An 18,151-nucleotide genomic window follows, 5' to 3' on the forward strand; every position below is an offset into this window, starting at 1 on the left:
CATAGTGGGAAGTAGTTAACCAATTGCAGATATATAGATTAATAAAAAATTACTTATTGCAAAAGCATTTGTTAAACCATTGATACTTATATAGAGATATAGGAGATTATCCGATTGAAAAAAAAATTATTAATAAATTGGGTTAATGCTGTCGCTTTACATTGGTGTGTATAAGGCATTATATGAGTACACAGCTCAAGCCGACGAAGAATTAACCCTTCAACCGGATGATATTTTATATTTGTTAGAAAAATCTGAAATTGATGAATGGTGGAAAGTTAAAAAGAGAGTTTTACCTGTAGGAGATGAAGAAGTTGATGAACCAGTTGGTTTAGTACCATCAAATTATATTGAACTGGCACCTATATTAAAGACTGCAACAGCCGTTTTCGATTATGATAAACAAACTGAAGAAGAATTATCATTTACTGAGGGTGAAAAATTCAATGTTTATGATTTAAATGATCCTGATTGGATATTGGTAGGTAATATTGCTCAAACTCAATTTGGATTTATTCCTTCAAATTATATTGAACTTGATAGTGGAGCTACTACAAGTTCAATTCCAGTTCCTTCACAATCTCAGCCATTGCAACCTCAACTTCCTATTTCTGCATTTGCACCTCCTCCACTTCATAGAGATAGATCTGAATCTGCACCACCAGAACCAGTTGCACAAGCAGTTTCTGAACCAGCTGCCGCAATTAGTTCTAATAATAATGGTAATAATAATAATAATTACAATAATAATAATCATTATCAAGAAGACTACTCATATGAACCAAGTCCACAAAAGCTTCCTCAAAGACAAGAACAATATTCTAATCATTATGAAGAAGAAGAAGCTCCACCTATGCCATCAAGACCAGGAACTTCAAGTAATCTTTCTCCAGTTGTTAATCTTAATAAACCTCAACCTGAACTTCCAATTAATGAATCACCTGGTACAAGAAGTGGAGGTGAAAAAGTAGAAGATTTACATCAAGAACATAGTTTTGATGGTGAATTTTTTACTTGGTATATTGATGAAGTTGATGGTCGTAAGAAGAAACCAGTTGTCTTTTCTATAGGTCAAGGTTTAGTTATTATTAGACCCAATAATAAAGATAATGGTACTGGTAAGAAATTAAAATTGAAATCATCTGATACTTCAAATATAGATAATCAATGGAGACTTAAAGATTTAATTGACTTTAATCAAGAAAAGAAACATGTATTTTTAGATTTAAAGAATCCAAAAGTTTCAATTGAATTGCATTGTGGAACTAGAGATGTTGCCGAAGCAATTTCTTCTATTTTAGGTGATTTGAAAGGTGCTGAGCATGCTAAAGGATTAAAAGAAATTGCTAAGGCTTCTCAAGCAACTACCAATGAAAAGAATAAAAAAATTGGTAGATTAATATATGATTTTGAAGCTCAAGGTCGTGATGAATTAATGAGTAGAGAAGGTGATGAAGTATATATTGTTGATGAAAGTAAATCTAAAGATTGGTGGTATTGTGAAAATATTGAAACAGGAAAGCAAGGAGTTATTCCATCAGCTTATATTGAAATAATTGGTACATCTAATTTAGATAAATTAACTGATGGAGTTATAAGACAAAAATCAACAAAATCTAGTAAAGGTAAATTAGTTGAAAATAATGGTAAATCAAGTGATAAGAAAAGTCATCATCATCGTTCAAGAGATGAAAGAGAAAGAATTAGAGAAAAGGATAAAGCTCAAAGAGATAAGAAACTTGATTCTCCATCTAAAAAGGATGATAAATCTGGACCTAATTTACATAGAGTTAGAACTTGGATTGATAGTTCAGGATCCTTTAAAGTTGAAGCTGAATTTTTAGGATGTATTGAAGGTAAAATTCATTTACATAAGACGAATGGTGTTAAAATTGCTGTTGCTGCTACTAAATTATCAGTAGAAGATTTAGAATATGTTGAAAAAGTTACGGGAACCTCATTGAAGGATTACATAGAAGAAGTTGAAAAGCAGCAACAAAAGAGAGCAAAAGCAGCAGCAGCTAAACAACAATCTCAATCTCAATCTCAATCGCAATCTCATACATCATCATCTGGTTCAGGAGCTACTGCAGTTCAAAAGACTCATTCTGCTACTGCAACTATTAATGATATTCCACCACCTCAACCAGCTAGACCCAAGACAACTACTAAACTTACTACATCTGAACCTGATTATGATTGGTTTGAATTCTTCCTTCAATGTGGAGTTGATATTGGTAATTGTCAACGTTATTCTCTTAATTTCGGTCGTGAACAAATGGATGAAAATATTCTTGAAGATATTTCTCCTACTTTATTACGTACATTAGGATTAAGAGAAGGTGATATAATAAGAGTTATGAAATTTTTGGATAATAAATTTGATAGAAAGAAGTCAACTACTGATGGTGGTTCTACACCTTCTGGAAGTTTATTTGTTGATCCTAATGGTGCATTAAAGAATAATAATTCATCGACTGATATTCCAAAAGTTAGTGCTGATTCATTACCTTCAGCTTCAGCTACTAAAGTTAATAATCCAGAACCTCCAAAGATTGATCATCTTACAACAACAAGTAAATTTGAAGATGATGCTTGGGCTGTAAAACCAGCAGCTAGATCTAGTGAAGATCTTCTGAAACCAAGTTCTCAACCTCAAACTCCTCAATATACCGGTGCTTTACAAGATTTAGTTGATATTAAACCAGCAGGATCTAGTACAAATATTGTCAAATCAGTTCCAGCTCCAACTCCATCAATTCAACAAGGTCCATCAGCTCCAGCTCTTACCCCTGTTAAAACTGGTACACTTATTCAACCAGGTCAACAATTTACTATTCAAAAAACTAATAATATTGTTGCTCCTCAAGTTACTGGAGGTCTTGTACCTGTTCAAAAGACTGGATTAATTCCAATTCCAACAGGAGGTATTTTGGCTTCTCAACCTACTGGATTTATGCCAATTACAGCTCAACCAACAGGATTTTTACCAATTCAACAAACTGGTTTACAACCTCAACTTACTTTTGGTATAGTTCCACTTCAAACTGGTGGTACAACTTTTAATGTTCAAAAGACTGGTCCACCAATCACTAGTTTTGGTCAACCTACACTTATTCCAGTAACAACTGGACCTGGTGGACCTCCAATTACTACTTTTGGTCAATCCTTACCATTACAAATTACAGGAGGTATATTACCACCTCAATTAACTGGAGGAATTCCAATAACATCATTTAATCAAGCTCCTCCATCTTTTGTACCAGCTCAATTAACTGGTGGCTTACCTCCAACCTCTTTTGGTCAAGTACCAGCTCAAAGAACCGGTGGTGGATTACCACCAACTACTTTTGGACAAGTTCCTGCTCAAAGGACTGGAGGTTTTGTCCCTCAATCTGCTTTTGGTCAACAAATTACTGGAGGTTTTGTCCAACAACAAACTACATCATTTGGTAATCCACCTATTTCTCAAGCTCCTACTTCATTTGGATTTGGTCAAGCTCCTCCACAACCAATTGCCTCTAATCCATTTGGATTTGGTCAACCTCAACCTCAACCTCAACCTCAACCTCAATTCCAACAACAGCAACAACCTCAACCACAAGCTGCATTTGCTACAGGATTCGGACAACCTCAACCACAGCCAACATTTGTTAATGGATTTGGACAGCCATCTTATCAAACGGGATTTAACCAATTTCCTGCTCAACAAACTCAACAGCCTGGTTTTAATCAACCAGATGTTAATCAATTGAATAATATGTTCCAACAAACAAGTATTAATCCTGCACAAGCACAATTTCCCAATACTTCATTTGGTCAACAACCACAATTTGAAGGATTTGGTGGACAACCATTACAAAATCAACCTACTGGTGTAGGATTTGGTAATGCACCTTTACAATCTCAACAAACAGGTGGTAGAAGGGCAAACTTACTGGCAGCCACTCCTGATAATCCATTTGGTTTTTAACCTAATTTTCTCTAACTACTTTACTTACACTTTACTATTATAACTATACAAAAAAGAAAATGTTTAGATAGCATCTGTACTAATGAACTCGAACTCATACTCGTCATACTACATATAATATTTCTTATTCATTCTTGCCTTATATTATTATTAATTACTAAAAATATTTCCAATATATATGAATTTAACTTTTCCCTGTTGCATGTGTAATGCGTAATGCGTAATGTATAATGTGTAATGTGTAATGTGTAATGCGTAACTTGGTATACCTCGAAATGTGGGAATTTCTTTTGTACTATACCCCCCTTTTTGATAAAGGGAAATGGCAGCCAAATTGGTGATACATACTCACTACTTTTTATTTACTTCTCTATTGATCCCCTATAGTTAGTATTAGTAATCATACTTATATGATGATTGATAAAGCCTTAGATAAGTTTATTCCCTTTATAGAATTTCTTCTTGATAAGAGAGATGAATTATTAGTTGATCCAATTCGTGGAGAACTCTATTGTCTAATGTATGTATTTAAATTATATTGTATGAGTAATGGATATGAAGTGAATAATCTTGAACAAGATATTTTTACTTATTATATTGAAGAGTTTAATTTAATAAGTGGTCAAGCTCTTAAATGGGATCCAATAGTGGAGGGGAATATGAATATTAATTCAATTATTGATATGCCTAAACTTAATTGGATTAATCTTGCTGCAATTATAATTCTTAAGCATAGATTAAATAATAATAATATTGGTGAATCTATTGATTCCTTTGAAGAGTGTCATTCACCATTAAAACTAATAAATAATAATGATTCTTGTCATAATCAATTATTAGATTTACTTGATAATCCACTCTTTAGTAAAATCACTGTAAAGATCTCTAGTGATTCAATAATTAATAGTAGTTTCCATTGTCTGTATGATGATTTAGATAAGTTACTTAGAAATCAAACGGCTAGAACTAAACTTTCTAAGGAAAAGATTAGATTGAAAGTTTTAGAGAAACCATTTTATGAAGTTTGTAATGATTCAAGTCATAATCAAATGCTTACAAGTTTTTGTTTTAGTAAGAAAGATTATGGTAATCAAAGTTTAACTAAACAAACTTATCCTGATCCTAGTATACTTCATCAAAAATTATATCAATATAAGAATTTAATGCCCCAAGATATATATAATTGTTCACAAACTAAAGTTCATTATCTTGCAATTGTTAATAATCATACTGATCATTATTTAGGAGATTGTTCATATTTAGATACTTGTCATAAAATGAAAACTTGTAGATATTTACATTATTATACATTAATTCCTTCATCAAATGATTCATTTGATAAAGAAAATCAATTACAATTATGTAAAGCTCATGATTATACTATTGGAGAATGTTTTACAGAATATAATCGAGATATTGTTCCTCCTCAATGGATTAATTGTGATGTTAGATATTTACCATTTCAAATATTAGGTAAATTCGCAGCCATTATATCTGATCCAGCTTGGGATATTCATATGTCATTACCTTATGGTACATGTAAAGATGATGAATTATTAGCTTTACCAATGCATGAATTACAAGATGAAGGAATTATATTACTTTGGGTTACTGGTAGATCAATTGAAATTGGTAGAAGAGCTTTACAAAAATGGGGGTATCATATTTCTGATGAAATGATTTGGGTTAAATTAAATCAATTAAGAAGAACCATTGTTACTGGAAGAACTGGTCATTGGTTAAATCATTCAAAGGAGCATTTATTAGTAGGAATTAAGGGAAATCCTATATGGTTAAATCGTAAAATGGATTTTGATGTTGTAGTTAGTAGTACAAGAGAAACTCTGAGAAAGCCTGATGAAATTTATGATATTGTTGAAAGAATGGTTGGCATACATTCTCGTAAATTAGAAATCTTTGGTAGAGATCATAATACTAGACCAGGTTGGTTAACTATTGGTAATCAATTACAAGGTACTAATATTGTTGAACAAGAAGTTAAAACAAAATATGAGTCATACATTAAAAATCGTAAATAGTTATATATATATATATACAGAAGAAGAATTACAAGTAGATTATTTAGTCTTCTTCTTATTCTTTTGTTTGAAATCTCGAATAAGAATTCCTGCTTTATTATCCATATGCTTTTTAATATTTAATTTATAGCCAAGTGCAAAAGCTATTTCAAATACTACAAAGAATGGAGCTAAAACTAAAGCTTGTAATAAATTATCTAATAAAGCTGGAGCTCTACCTTCATGAATTCCATGACCATAAAATTGAGCTAACCAAGCTCCTACATGAGCTGCTAAAGCATAGTTAACAAATTGAGTAGGAGTTAAACTTGTAGAATTATTTAATCCTAAATAATAACTCTTGGCAGCATAAGTATATGATGCTAATATTAAGAAACTTGGAATTCCAAGTGTCCAATCTAATAAGATATAATAAATTCCATATGTCCAAGCAATTATTGAACCTAAATTAATTTGAGGATTATTAAATCCTACAATATCATAAGGAATAATTGTAGTTATAAATGATAATAAAATTATTGGAATACATACTAAATGTATAGCCACGTTTACATGATTCATGTGGTACGATCTGTAAAAAATCAAATGCCCTTGAAGATCAAATATACCTGTCATTATGCTTTTAGATTACTTCAGATTACTTTAGATTACTTTAGATTACTTTACCGTGATTTAACTATCGAGGGTAATGACTTCTAAAGGGAGGTTCAATTGAAACTGTTCAAATAGCAAAGATAATGCACGGTATTTATAGGAGGAGATTTTTCGGCATGTTGTGTTGATGTTAGCGATATTTTCGGTTGCGGACTTTCCAATCTTAATCCCATTGCGGAAATAAAAGTGGGGGTACATTATGATTATGATTTCATTATAATTTCATTATGATTGCTGGCTTAGTCTTAAATTTTAATATGGGAGGGGGGTTTATTTTTTAATATGTTATGTTACTCTATATAAACTATTATATACTATATATACTATTCTCTTATTGGTAACACAGGTCTTTTAATTGTTCTAGCTCTTTTTAATGGTTTAGATAATTGATTATCAAACTTAGTCGCATCAAATAAGTTTCTACCAACATTATCTAAATCTTTAACTTTATAAACTCTAACAATAAAATTTTCTGAAGTAAATGCTTCTTCAAGGACATGTAATTCCGGTGGATCAGCTGCTGGAATATCTTGATTTCTAACTCTATCTGGTCCATCTCTACCTCCAAATAATTCACTAAATCTATAATAAGATAATTTATACATAACTGAATCTTTCATAGTTTGTGATGCCTCTTTATCAACTTTATATTCTCCTCGATCAGTAAAGTAATTTCTTTCTTTAATTTCATCAGGCCATATACCTTCAGAAATTCTAATCATCCATAAGAATTTATTAATATCATCTCCTGAATATCCTAATAAACCTCCAAAGATAACAAGAACATAATCAACATCATGTTGTTTATATATTTCATAAGCAACATCTTCTGATGATGACATGGATTTACCAACAGTAGCAATATGAGTATTATTCCAAGTATTATTATCAACTAATGTGGTTCTATCTGCCATACCTCCAATTTGATAACCATAATCCCACCAAGCTAAAACTTTAGCATCTTCAGGAGTATTCATTCTTAACCAATAATAAGCTTCTCTATAATCATCAATAATGGTTGGAGATCCATCAGGATTTCTAGATGATAAAACAACTGATGGAGAAGAATAAGCATTAGAAGTAACCCAAGTACAATGTAAAATAAAGTAAAATAAGTAGAAAGCAAAAGTTAAAGTAACCACCAATTTAGTAATCAATGGTAAAATTACATTTTTTTCTTCAAGTACTCCTGATTTCTTTGTAGATTTCTTAGTAGTTGATTTATCTTCTTGAATTTCATTTGAACTAGTTGTAAATACATCAACAATATTTAAATAAACATCAAATAAATTAGATAATGCCATGGCTGCAGCTACACAAACAACTGGAGTTAAAGTTAACATTAATCTAACCATAACACCAGCAAAGTATGAACATAAGACAGAATAAATGATAATAAAAACATGTTCATCTCTTAATTCTTGGAAACAAAAGTAAACTCCAGCAGGGAATAACCAAATTAACATACCAGTATCAAAAAAGAAAGCTGGCCAAGCTGTTGGTTGATGTTCTGAAACAGAAGCAATAATTGGAATATGAATCTTAGCATAACCAGTATCCCATAAGGAATAGAAACGACCAGTCCATGGAGCAATCCATCCTAAAGCAGTTAAACCAAATAATCCAGCAATTCCTAATAAAATAACAAAAGTTAATGAAACAGCTAAGAAAGTTTTAAATTGAACAGATGGAACTCTTGATTTAACATAATCACCAAAAGCTACTAATTGTAATAAACCAAATACTCCTAAAGCAGCCATATGATCATTTGAAGTAATTGGATTAAATCCAACAAAAGGAATTTGCATAGAAGCTAAAGTTCCTAAAGCATACCATGTTGAATAAGCAGTATATAATCTATGAGTATAACGACCCATTAATAATAATACAAATACATGTAAAGGAATTAAGTTAGTAATAAATACATAACCACCCCAAGCTGATACCATATAAAAATAAAAGAGAGCAGTTAAAGTTCCATAAAATACTGAACCAATTTTCATTGCTTTAATCCAAAAATAAAAAGTTGCCATTAATAAAGTAATTGCAATTGCTTCATTATCATAAGAACCAGCTACAGATCTTGAAATATAACCAGGAGCAATTCCCATAAATATAGCAGCTAATAAACCAGCATTTGAATCTTTCATTTCTTTTGTTAAGAAATAAGTTGAAATTACCGTTAAACCAGAAAATGCTGGAGCTAATAATACACAAATATTTCTTATATCAATTGGTAAACTTAACCATTCTCTTAATACATGCCAAATTATACCTGATGTAACCATTAATCCAGGATATAATGTTCCACCAGTAACTCTACCTAATGGATACCAAGTTCTATCATCAAACCAATTTAAAAATTCATAATATGAATGAGATACAAGATATTTAGTAGCTCTAAAATTAAACCATGGATCAAATTCATGAATAATTGATTCGAATCTAATTACGGAAAATAATCGAGACGATATGGCAGCACCAGCGATTGATATGAAAATAATAACTCGTAAGAGTAATCGAATGGTTTCGATTCTTACTCCGAGAACTTTCAATTGAGTCTTTTCCGTCCCCATTGCTGATGTTTATGTCTGTTTTAACTTAATGTACTTCGCAAATTGCTATAGTTAATTCACTGAAAAATCGACCACCGTGTTTGGTGCTGGGGCTGGGAAGGTAGTGTATCTGGGTGGGTTGAGCAGCCAGTGTGCAGGACTATGGTCACATGTATGTTGTCACATGTTCATATACTCTACTCTACTCTACTATACTATATACTTACTACAAATATTGTTAGAATATATAATTTATATTAAGTTATTAAATTTATCAGCGATTCACTATCGATACATATACTATAAATAAAAGCCTAATTAAATCTAAGTAAGCTATGTAAGTGGAATTCAGAAGGAACTCCAACTCCAATTGGCAGGTACACTACCCACCAATTGGTCTGCCCGAGATTTGGACTGCTGTTGCTGTTGCTGTTGTTGCAGTTGTTGCAGTTGTTGCTGTTGTTGTTCCAGTTGTGGCAGTTGTTGCTGCGAACTATCGGGCTGAGGACTATACTGAGAACTACGCAACTGTAACTGACTTCTTCGGTAAGCGCTATACCGCTCCAATTCTGATTTATGAATGGGTCTTAATTCATCATACTCATATCTTTCTTCATTAGCAGTCGCAGAATCTTTCTTTTTCTTATCTAATCCAACTCCAAACTCTTTCTTAATAAATTCATTATAATCATGAATACATAAATCACATACTTTTGATAATGTACCTCTACCACCTGTAGTAAAATTAGCATTTTTATTAATATAAAGATAATGTGAAGTATGTTCTTTACAATATATTCCACCACATTTACGACAATGATGTCTTCTTTCAAAGAAATTAAAGAATTTCCCACAATTTGGAATCCCGCATTTAGTAGCACTCTCATCTTTAATCCAATGTGATCTAGTAGGTGTGGCATAATGCTTATTAGTTGAACTTCCATTCAAAAAATTAATTATAGTATTATGTAATACTGACATATTAGAATCTGTAGATGCAACTGATTCATTAGAACGAATTGAATTTCTTGAGGAAGGTCTTTGACCATTACTAATATTATCAATATTATTAGAATGATTAATGAATTCCTCATAAGTTTGAGTTATATTACCAGTAGAAGGTATTAAATCTGATGGAGAATTAGATTTAGCTGATGAATTTGAATTAGTTGGTGAACCTCCATTCATAGTTTTTCTTAATACTGCTGGTACATACATTGGACTTCTAAATCCTTTAATTTGTTGTAATCTACGAGGTTCAGGATATAAAAGATTTACCAGTTGAGGTGATACAGGAGCAGATTGATGGACTTGATTAGGAATTCTTCTATTCTGTAAAAGTTGAGGAGGTACAACGGCTGCGGGAGGAACTCGTTGTTGAAGTGGTTGTTGATATCTTTGATGAGATACTTGAGATTGAATAGCTTGCGCTTGAGTTTGGCTTTGAGGTTGAGGATGTTGTACCTGTATTTGTTGTTGTTGTTGCGGTGGTTGTGGTTGATGAAGATTCTGTTGTTGCTGTGGTGGTGATACTTCTACTGTCTGTATATTTTTCAAATGCAAATCATGTAAATCTTTATGATATTGTTCTTGCTCTGGAGTTGTAGTTGTAGTTGTAGTTGTAGTAGTAGTATTTTCAGTAGTAGAAACAGTAATACCTTCAGGTACCGCAGGTAAAAAGGAAGTAGAGGGTTTATGAGTTTCAACTTGTGATTCAATAGATGCTGTTCCTTCAGTTGTTTCAGTTGTTTCAGTTGTTTCAGTTGTTTCAGTTGTTTCAGAAGCCACGGGTATTACTTTAGGTTGTCTTGTAAGACTAGCAAATGTAGATAAATCCACTTCTGCTGGTTGATATGGTTCTGGAACCGGTTTCAGTTTATTAACTTTTGATACAATATTAGGATCACTCTTACTATTGCTATTGGCTCTTCTTACCATTGGATCATCAGGATTAATAGAAATTGGTGATAAACTAAGTTTCTTTAAAGCATTTAAAGTTAAATTCTTTTGTTGCAATAAATTATCTGAATCTTCATCTCCAGCTTGTTCCTGTTCCTGTACCTGTTCGTGTTCATGTTCATGTTCCCGTTGAATATGAATATTATTATGATCATTTCGTTGTTCAACAATTGCTTGCTGTTGATGGGTATCATTAAAAGGAAGTTGTTGACCTATTTCTATTTCATCATCTATCTTAGGATTTGTTATACTAGATAAAACTGGAGCTTGAATAAATGATTGAAAATTTCTTGATGAAGTATTGTAAGTTAAATTTGTAGTTGAAGAACCACCTATTATACTATTATTTCTACCAGGCATAGTGGTGGTAGAAGCAGAATTAGAACTATTCAAAGCTTGTTGTTTTAATGACTTTAAGGATGCAGTAGATAATACGGATTGGAATGATTGAGTCCTATTCCTTCGAACATCTTTCTTCTTAAAGGTTAAATCGGAAGAGAAATCCGATTTATTATCTTCCGTTTTTTCAATGCTATCATCATTACTTTCATTACTATTACTATTACTATTAGTATTGGTATTACTATTACCATTAGCATTATCTTCATCATTACTTCCACTAACATCATTACTATTATGATCTCTATCAGGAGATGCAAATGAAAATGTCGCAGATGATTTCTTAGGTTGAGGATGAATAGATGTAGGTTCAGATTCATTAGAATCGGTAACTGTAACCGTATGAGTTTGGGTTACTGATATTGCGTCACTCATAATATAATATGGTATGGGGTATATTAATGGGAATTTCTATGAAAAATGTCACTAATAGTTCCAAATCTTAAATATCCCACTATAAAACTTCCGTGGGAATACACCAGGAATAGACAGATTAACTTAGAACTCCACTATCTGTTAATGTTATTGACTTAGTGATAAATGAGTCGTTAACCAGCCCTGATAGTTTCATCCAGTTTGTCAATTTATTCTTCGGTTATGTAAAGTTGTGTCGCGTGCTGACTCAGGGCTGACTCAGCTTGCGACACAAACTGTGTCTCCCTGTCGCTTCCGACATTATTTATGAATCGACTTTTATTGGCTAGAGCATCCCCGGGATTTTTTTTCTAGCCCCAGCAAAAGTTATCACTAAGGGATTGGGATTAGTATTAGTATTAGTATTAGTCTTAGTCTATTTGATTAGTCTATTTGATTAGTTTGTATATACTGAACTGACTGCCAATCACCTCATCTCATTATGCTCGCACGTCAAGGACTTGGGTTATTAAGAAAGCCATGGGCTTCTACTATGAAGTTTCCAACTACAAGATTATTAGCAGCTAGATCCCTTACAACTATTAAAGCTAGTCATGATCAAGAACAAGAACTTTTAGTAGCTCAACGTAAAAATAGACCAACATCTCCTCATTTGTCTATATATCAACCTCAATTAACTTGGATATTATCATCATTTCATAGAATAACTGGAGTTGGTTTAGCTGCTGGATTTTATGCTCTTACTTGTTCTTATGCTGCTACATCTTTATTAGGGATTCAATTTGATGGTGCAACAATTGCTGGTGTATTTGCTTCTTTACCATTTGTAGTAAAATTAGGAGCTAAATTTGTTGCTGCTTATCCATTTGCTTTCCACCTCTTTAATGGGATTAGACATCTTGTTTGGGATTTAGGTCAACAATTAACTATTAAAGGTGTTTACACTACTGGTTACATTGTATTAGGTGCTACCGGTTTATTAGGTACTTACCTTGCTTTCTTCTAATTCATTAGCATATACTACTTATTTATTCAGTGTCAATAAACATTTTAAATGTAAAGTGTGGTCATATATTCGTAGAAATTCAATCATATACATATACATATACACTATCGTAAATCAAAATCAGTATCAAAGCAGAGACAGGGTGTGTCATTGGTACAAAAACCACAATTCAACTTTAATTTCTTCTTAATAAGTGCATCATTCGTGATACCTTTACCATTGGTAGTACTAGTGTTATTATTACTATTACTATTGTTATTGTTATTGTTATTATTCATACTTCCTCTACCATTCAAGTTAGCAATTTGTGCGTGTATCGTCACATTACCAAGTTTCTCTTGCTCTTTCAATACCAAGTCAGAGTTATTATTAGTGCTGTTATTATTAGTATTGTTGTTATTATTATTGTTCACATTGATATTGCTGTTACTAATATTAATATTATCATTAGCATTAGTATTATTACTACTTCCATTACTAGTAGGTGTACTTCCTACAGAAGTGTCATTCAACATTAATCGACTAAGAAAGTCGGGCTCTTCCATTATCAAGTCTATATCATCATCATTTGATATTAATTCATTGCTCATTAAAATAGCACTTACAGAAGATTGGCCATCATTTATTTTGGTATCATCATTACCAGTTATATCATTGTTAACAACTCCAACTCCAACTCCACTTGCATTATTACTTGTACTATTCAAAATATCAATCATCATATCAACATCATCATTAGTGTCTGGATCAAATAAATTAATCGACTTAAGAGGTTTTAATAAATCTGGTGTGAACCCACCTTGATCTGAACTATTTTGACCTTGAAGTTCATCTTGTTGTTGTTGCTTGGCAACTCTTCTTTTATTATTTTGTCTCTTTAAACTGTTTAACTTCTTTAATTCTTCAGTCTTCATAGTTTTGAATTTATCTCTTATACTTAAATAGTGACTGATTTGATTATTCAAGGCTGCTTCGGAGTTAAGATTACTCAAGGCTCCATTATTCAGTTGCTGTTGATGTTGTTGTTTTGTAGCACTGTGAATGATACTTGAAGACTTGGTCAAATAATTCAATGCCTTATTTAGATCATTCAAGTTATTAATGGAATCAATATTCCCAATAGAAGCTCCTGTGCCTGTTCCTGTAAGGGATGTCGTACCTGTACTACCATTCCCCATTGAACCATTGTTAGTAACATTCATAACTGATGGAGTAGATGTTGATGAAGTTGATTGCATTCTTTTTAATTTAAGTGGATTATGTATCGGATTAACATTATTCTTCAAAGCATCAAATGTGATAACTCCATTTTGAACAAATGATAATTCTTTGATCTGATTCGTTATCACTTCAATATAATTCCGAATAACTTCTTGCTCCTTCAATTTAGATAAATAACACATCTTAAGATCAATGATTTCTGTCTTTGGATCAACAACAGTATGCGTACGATTAACTACTGAAGGTGCAATAGTTGGGTTGGGTAAAATATTTGAATTGGCTTGATCACTTTCTAGTTTAATTGATGTGGTGGATTTGGTTAATGGTTGTACAAGTGGAGTCACTTTAGCAGATGAAGGTTGATTAGATATATTAGGTATTGGAGTTTGTGATGATGACAATGGATTAGACTTCGAAGTAGTGACAGGTGCTGTTGGTGTTGTAATTGGTATTGAGTTTGACTCTGGAGATGTTGATGGTGTTGATGAGGCTACATTACTTACGGCAGAAATTGTGGAGGATGCCGACAATGGTGTTGCTTCCAGTTTAGGTTCAGTTTTAACAACTACAGGTACTGGAGTAGGTGAATTAATAGGAACCTGATCTGGTAACGGTCCAACTTCCTTCTTAGGGAGTTTAGATTTCCGCTTAGTGGTTGCTGATGCATTGTTATGATCATGCCCAACATTCGAATTGCTACTAGAAGTAGTTGTTGGCTTCCTTCCAGGTCTTGGCCTTGGAGGAAGAACCCATCTCTTCGAAGTATTCAATGTTGAATCCAATGACGTGTTTGACTGGTTCGGTACCGGGGAAAACCCATTTGATTTAGGTTGCATTGGCTTTGGAGCTATGGCAGGCTGTATTTTGGTATATTTAGGAGACGGTTTTATGGCAATTGGAGATTGACCCGATGATTTAGGTTTAATGTGATGTCTATTTAAAGTAGTAGCTGCTTGGGCATTACTGTTGGCGAATATATTAGTGAGTTTTGTTGCTGTCAAGGACTCTTTCTTTAGAAGCGGAGTGGAAACTTTATGTGTAGGAGACGACGACAGTGAAGTCTTCAAGCCTGGAGAAGGCGATTTACTGTTTTGCATACTAGTGACATTATTGTTATTAATATTGTTATTATTGTTATTACTGATAGTTGGCGTAGTAGTATTACTGATCTTGGTAGCGTCGCCTGATGTAGACGGAGATGCGTCCTGCTTCCTCTTTAACATCGTAACGTCTTGCGATATCTGTGGCAATGCAGACATCGTACAGGATTATAATGCAGTCAGTATTGTTTAATAGCCTGTGGAGACAATCCTAATGAATTGGTGGTAGTAAACCTCGTGCGATGGATGGGGTGTAGATAAGAGCAGACCTACACTCAGACCAACGAACTCAGGCACACTTCAACTAACTTAGGATAGATCCACTTGCTGAACAGTTATGTGGGATTCATGCAATTTCGGAATCAATGCGATTACGAATGAATCCTCTGAATATCTCGTAATACAATCACTATTGCGGTAATTGTAAAACTGGGTATGGTACGATTTTTTCTGACAGTATCGGTCTAGGTAGAACTTACTTTTTATTTGAAAGTTAAGGGCCGACTAAACTTGCACTAAGTAAACTGCAATATAGAATGAATAATGGATGACAACTGATGTCTTGGATGATTACCCCAACAATAAATATAATGTGTAAATTGAGTCTCCAAACGGTTCCGGTATTCCTTTTGACCATCTTGATGATGGTGACTAAGCCTGCATACAAGTCGTTAATTCTCGGAACTGGCGTGGGAAAATTTTTAATGGGGATGGTGTGCATATAATTCGGCCTCAGTATCCGGATTAATGTAGGAGCGAAAACGTAAACAATACTTGATTGCATCTTGATTAAATCTGAGATGGTTTATAATGTATATTAAACTTATAAGTAGTAGAGTCTTAGGCTATAACGAATAATGAGTGCAGTAGGAAATAATAATAACTATAGCAGTAGTGCTACCATATCATCATCTATTAAACAACGTCAATTGAGTCATTTAAACTCACAAATAGCTCAGTTGCATGCCAATTTAAACGACTTCAATGATCTAATTCAAATCACTTGTAACCAATATCGTTCAATTGAAAAATTAGGTAAGGTTCATGCTGGATTATTCATGGCAAGCCATTCCGTGTTTGAAAACGATAATTTCAATAGTAACGAAGAAGAATACGAAGAGGATAGCGAGATAGCCGAATAAGATGAATAACTTTCCATAGCTAGAGCATCACTTTTACAATATGGGAGAGAGTCATATATCCCATGCATAGCCTAGATATTATGAGTTAATCATTTTATTTTATTCGACTATATTATAAATGAGAGTGATGTGAATCCTAGTAGGTATAGCACAATTATTTTACTACACATCCTAGAATTGGGTCAGTGCTACTACTAATGTGAAGTTATCAAAAAGTTATACGTTAAACATTCCATTCCCCATGAAAACGGTCTAGATTCAATTGAAAGAATATGATTATTATTTGGTTATTTGGGCAGCAACTTTTTCCGCCGCCAATCGTTTAGATGTGTTGAAGCAGGGTTCCAAGAAAGTATAGGATCACTGCAAGTAGCATAATCAGCAGTTTTCTACGAAGTTTGATTAATTTACGGGAAGCTTTTATTATTCATAAGAAGCTTGTATATGGAGATGTCTTGAGACTATGTGGTGGATTTAGTTAATCTGCTTACGATGATTATAAAGAATTTTCGAATAGATTGTATGATATTAGGAAAAGCTTAATTAAATCTTTTGAATTTGACTTTCACTGTAAGCAAGATTAACTACTATTACAGATCAATAATGCCAGTGAAGTCTATTAATAATTCAATTTCTTTTAAATCGGATTATACTTTATATTATTATTGTGCAACTAAGCGTAAGTATAATACTTAGAAATATTGGGTTTTTGTCTTCTTCAGCCTTATCCTTTCCACTTGCTCTTAATTTTCTGGAATTAGGTTTAGTTATTATTTTATTAGAGTTAATTTATAATATTTTTTCAATGAAGCTTAATGAAAGTTCTTATTATTTAACATTATTATTTATTAGTTTTGCATTGTATATCTACCAATGATATTAATGGCGTAAGGGGTTTCTCTATTGTGGGTATTTCCATGTCTACCTTTAAGTAGTGTTAGCGGTTTTGTTAAATTGGATGTCTTGGGAGTCTGATGATGCCTAATGTCTGATAAATAAATAAACAAAGACTAATGTGTAAAATAATATATCTTTACATGTTATAGTGACAGAAATAAAAGAAACATATTTTACAGTTTAAGATGCAAGTACAGATCTCAATTACATATACCGCTTAAATTTTACAGGTTTGAGAAGTCTATATTAAACGGAAATGTGTTATATCAATGTCCGCACAGGAAGTTCGCATTGTGAATGAGATAAGCATTAGTTAGAAGGTCATCTCACTTACCAAGCACAAATATTTCAATTTTACATTTAACTCCTATAACTACAATAGGACTAAAATATGTGCTTAAATTTTTTTCAGGTTGAGCCCTGGCAGTTATTCTGGAATAAATTCTAATAAAGAAACGAAATTTATCTATTATTTTTTCTTTGCATCGTTTCATATGTAAAGACTAAGAAAAAAGAAAGAAGTATTGTTAATAATCAGATAATAATTTTTACTCCTCAGCAACTAGTTTCAGTGAACCCAACCACAGACTGTAAGATTGTTAAGTTAGCCAGTAATTGATTAAATTTGTACTACAAATATGCATATTATATTTATAAAATAGTATACAATTAGAGGGGTGCGTTAGACTGTTTAATTTCTTAATAGACGGACTTTGGAACTGATTTGGTGTCAAATGTACTGACTAAACAATTAACTGTCAGTGTGTTGGCTTTCTTCTGTTTCTGTTTCTCTTAACGATAATCTAAACCCAATTTCAGATGTTTCCATAC

At 32.6% G+C, this 18,151-nt stretch overlaps 7 protein-coding genes across 7 annotated transcripts; 3 read left to right on the forward strand and 4 right to left on the reverse strand. All coding sequences in view use genetic code 12, as the record gives it.

Annotated features, from left to right (window-relative positions):
- Positions 1 to 14: 14 nt before the first annotated feature.
- On the forward strand, positions 15 to 4,355 carry SLA1 (cytoskeletal protein-binding protein). Its single transcript, XM_064879803.1, has 4 exons — positions 15 to 707; positions 768 to 1,112; positions 1,161 to 3,080; positions 3,189 to 4,355. The coding sequence occupies exons 1-4, from the start codon at positions 146 to 148 to the stop codon at positions 3,971 to 3,973; spliced, it is 3,612 nt and encodes a 1,203-aa protein (XP_064738357.1). The 5' UTR covers positions 15 to 145; the 3' UTR covers positions 3,974 to 4,355.
- Positions 4,356 to 4,378: 23 nt separating this feature from the next.
- Positions 4,379 to 6,031, forward strand: RJT21DRAFT_132817 (mRNA (N6-adenosine)-methyltransferase). The gene has a single exon (XM_064883157.1). It carries the CDS (start codon positions 4,384 to 4,386, stop codon positions 6,010 to 6,012), a length of 1,629 nt encoding a protein of 542 aa, XP_064738358.1. The 5' UTR covers positions 4,379 to 4,383; the 3' UTR covers positions 6,013 to 6,031.
- RJT21DRAFT_31607 (uncharacterized protein) lies at positions 6,032 to 6,808 on the reverse strand. Its single transcript, XM_064884132.1, has one exon. The coding sequence runs from the start codon at positions 6,625 to 6,627 to the stop codon at positions 6,052 to 6,054; it is 576 nt and encodes a 191-aa protein (XP_064738359.1). The 5' UTR covers positions 6,628 to 6,808; the 3' UTR covers positions 6,032 to 6,051.
- Positions 6,809 to 6,908: 100 nt separating this feature from the next.
- On the reverse strand, positions 6,909 to 9,262 carry STT3 (dolichyl-diphosphooligosaccharide--protein glycosyltransferase subunit). Its single transcript, XM_064881629.1, has one exon. The coding sequence runs from the start codon at positions 9,240 to 9,242 to the stop codon at positions 6,990 to 6,992; it is 2,253 nt and encodes a 750-aa protein (XP_064738360.1). The 5' UTR covers positions 9,243 to 9,262; the 3' UTR covers positions 6,909 to 6,989.
- Positions 9,263 to 9,454: 192 nt separating this feature from the next.
- Positions 9,455 to 12,250, reverse strand: RJT21DRAFT_31616 (uncharacterized protein). Its single transcript, XM_064884133.1, has one exon. The coding sequence runs from the start codon at positions 11,952 to 11,954 to the stop codon at positions 9,570 to 9,572; it is 2,385 nt and encodes a 794-aa protein (XP_064738361.1). The 5' UTR covers positions 11,955 to 12,250; the 3' UTR covers positions 9,455 to 9,569.
- A 76-nt stretch (positions 12,251 to 12,326) lies between these two features.
- On the forward strand, positions 12,327 to 13,234 carry RJT21DRAFT_120083 (succinate dehydrogenase cytochrome b subunit SDH3). Its single transcript, XM_064881630.1, has one exon. It carries the CDS (start codon positions 12,436 to 12,438, stop codon positions 12,958 to 12,960), a length of 525 nt encoding a protein of 174 aa, XP_064738362.1. The 5' UTR covers positions 12,327 to 12,435; the 3' UTR covers positions 12,961 to 13,234.
- Positions 12,967 to 15,607, reverse strand: HAP42 (Hap42p). Its single transcript, XM_064884134.1, has one exon. It carries the CDS (start codon positions 15,438 to 15,440, stop codon positions 13,065 to 13,067), a length of 2,376 nt encoding a protein of 791 aa, XP_064738363.1. The 5' UTR covers positions 15,441 to 15,607; the 3' UTR covers positions 12,967 to 13,064.
- Between the last annotated feature and the right edge of the window lie 2,544 nt (positions 15,608 to 18,151).

Source organism: Scheffersomyces amazonensis (assembly GCF_036850825.1).
Source record: "Scheffersomyces amazonensis strain UFMG-HMD-26.3 chromosome Unknown RJT21scaffold_3, whole genome shotgun sequence".
Lineage (NCBI taxonomy): Eukaryota > Fungi > Ascomycota > Pichiomycetes > Serinales > Debaryomycetaceae > Scheffersomyces > Scheffersomyces amazonensis.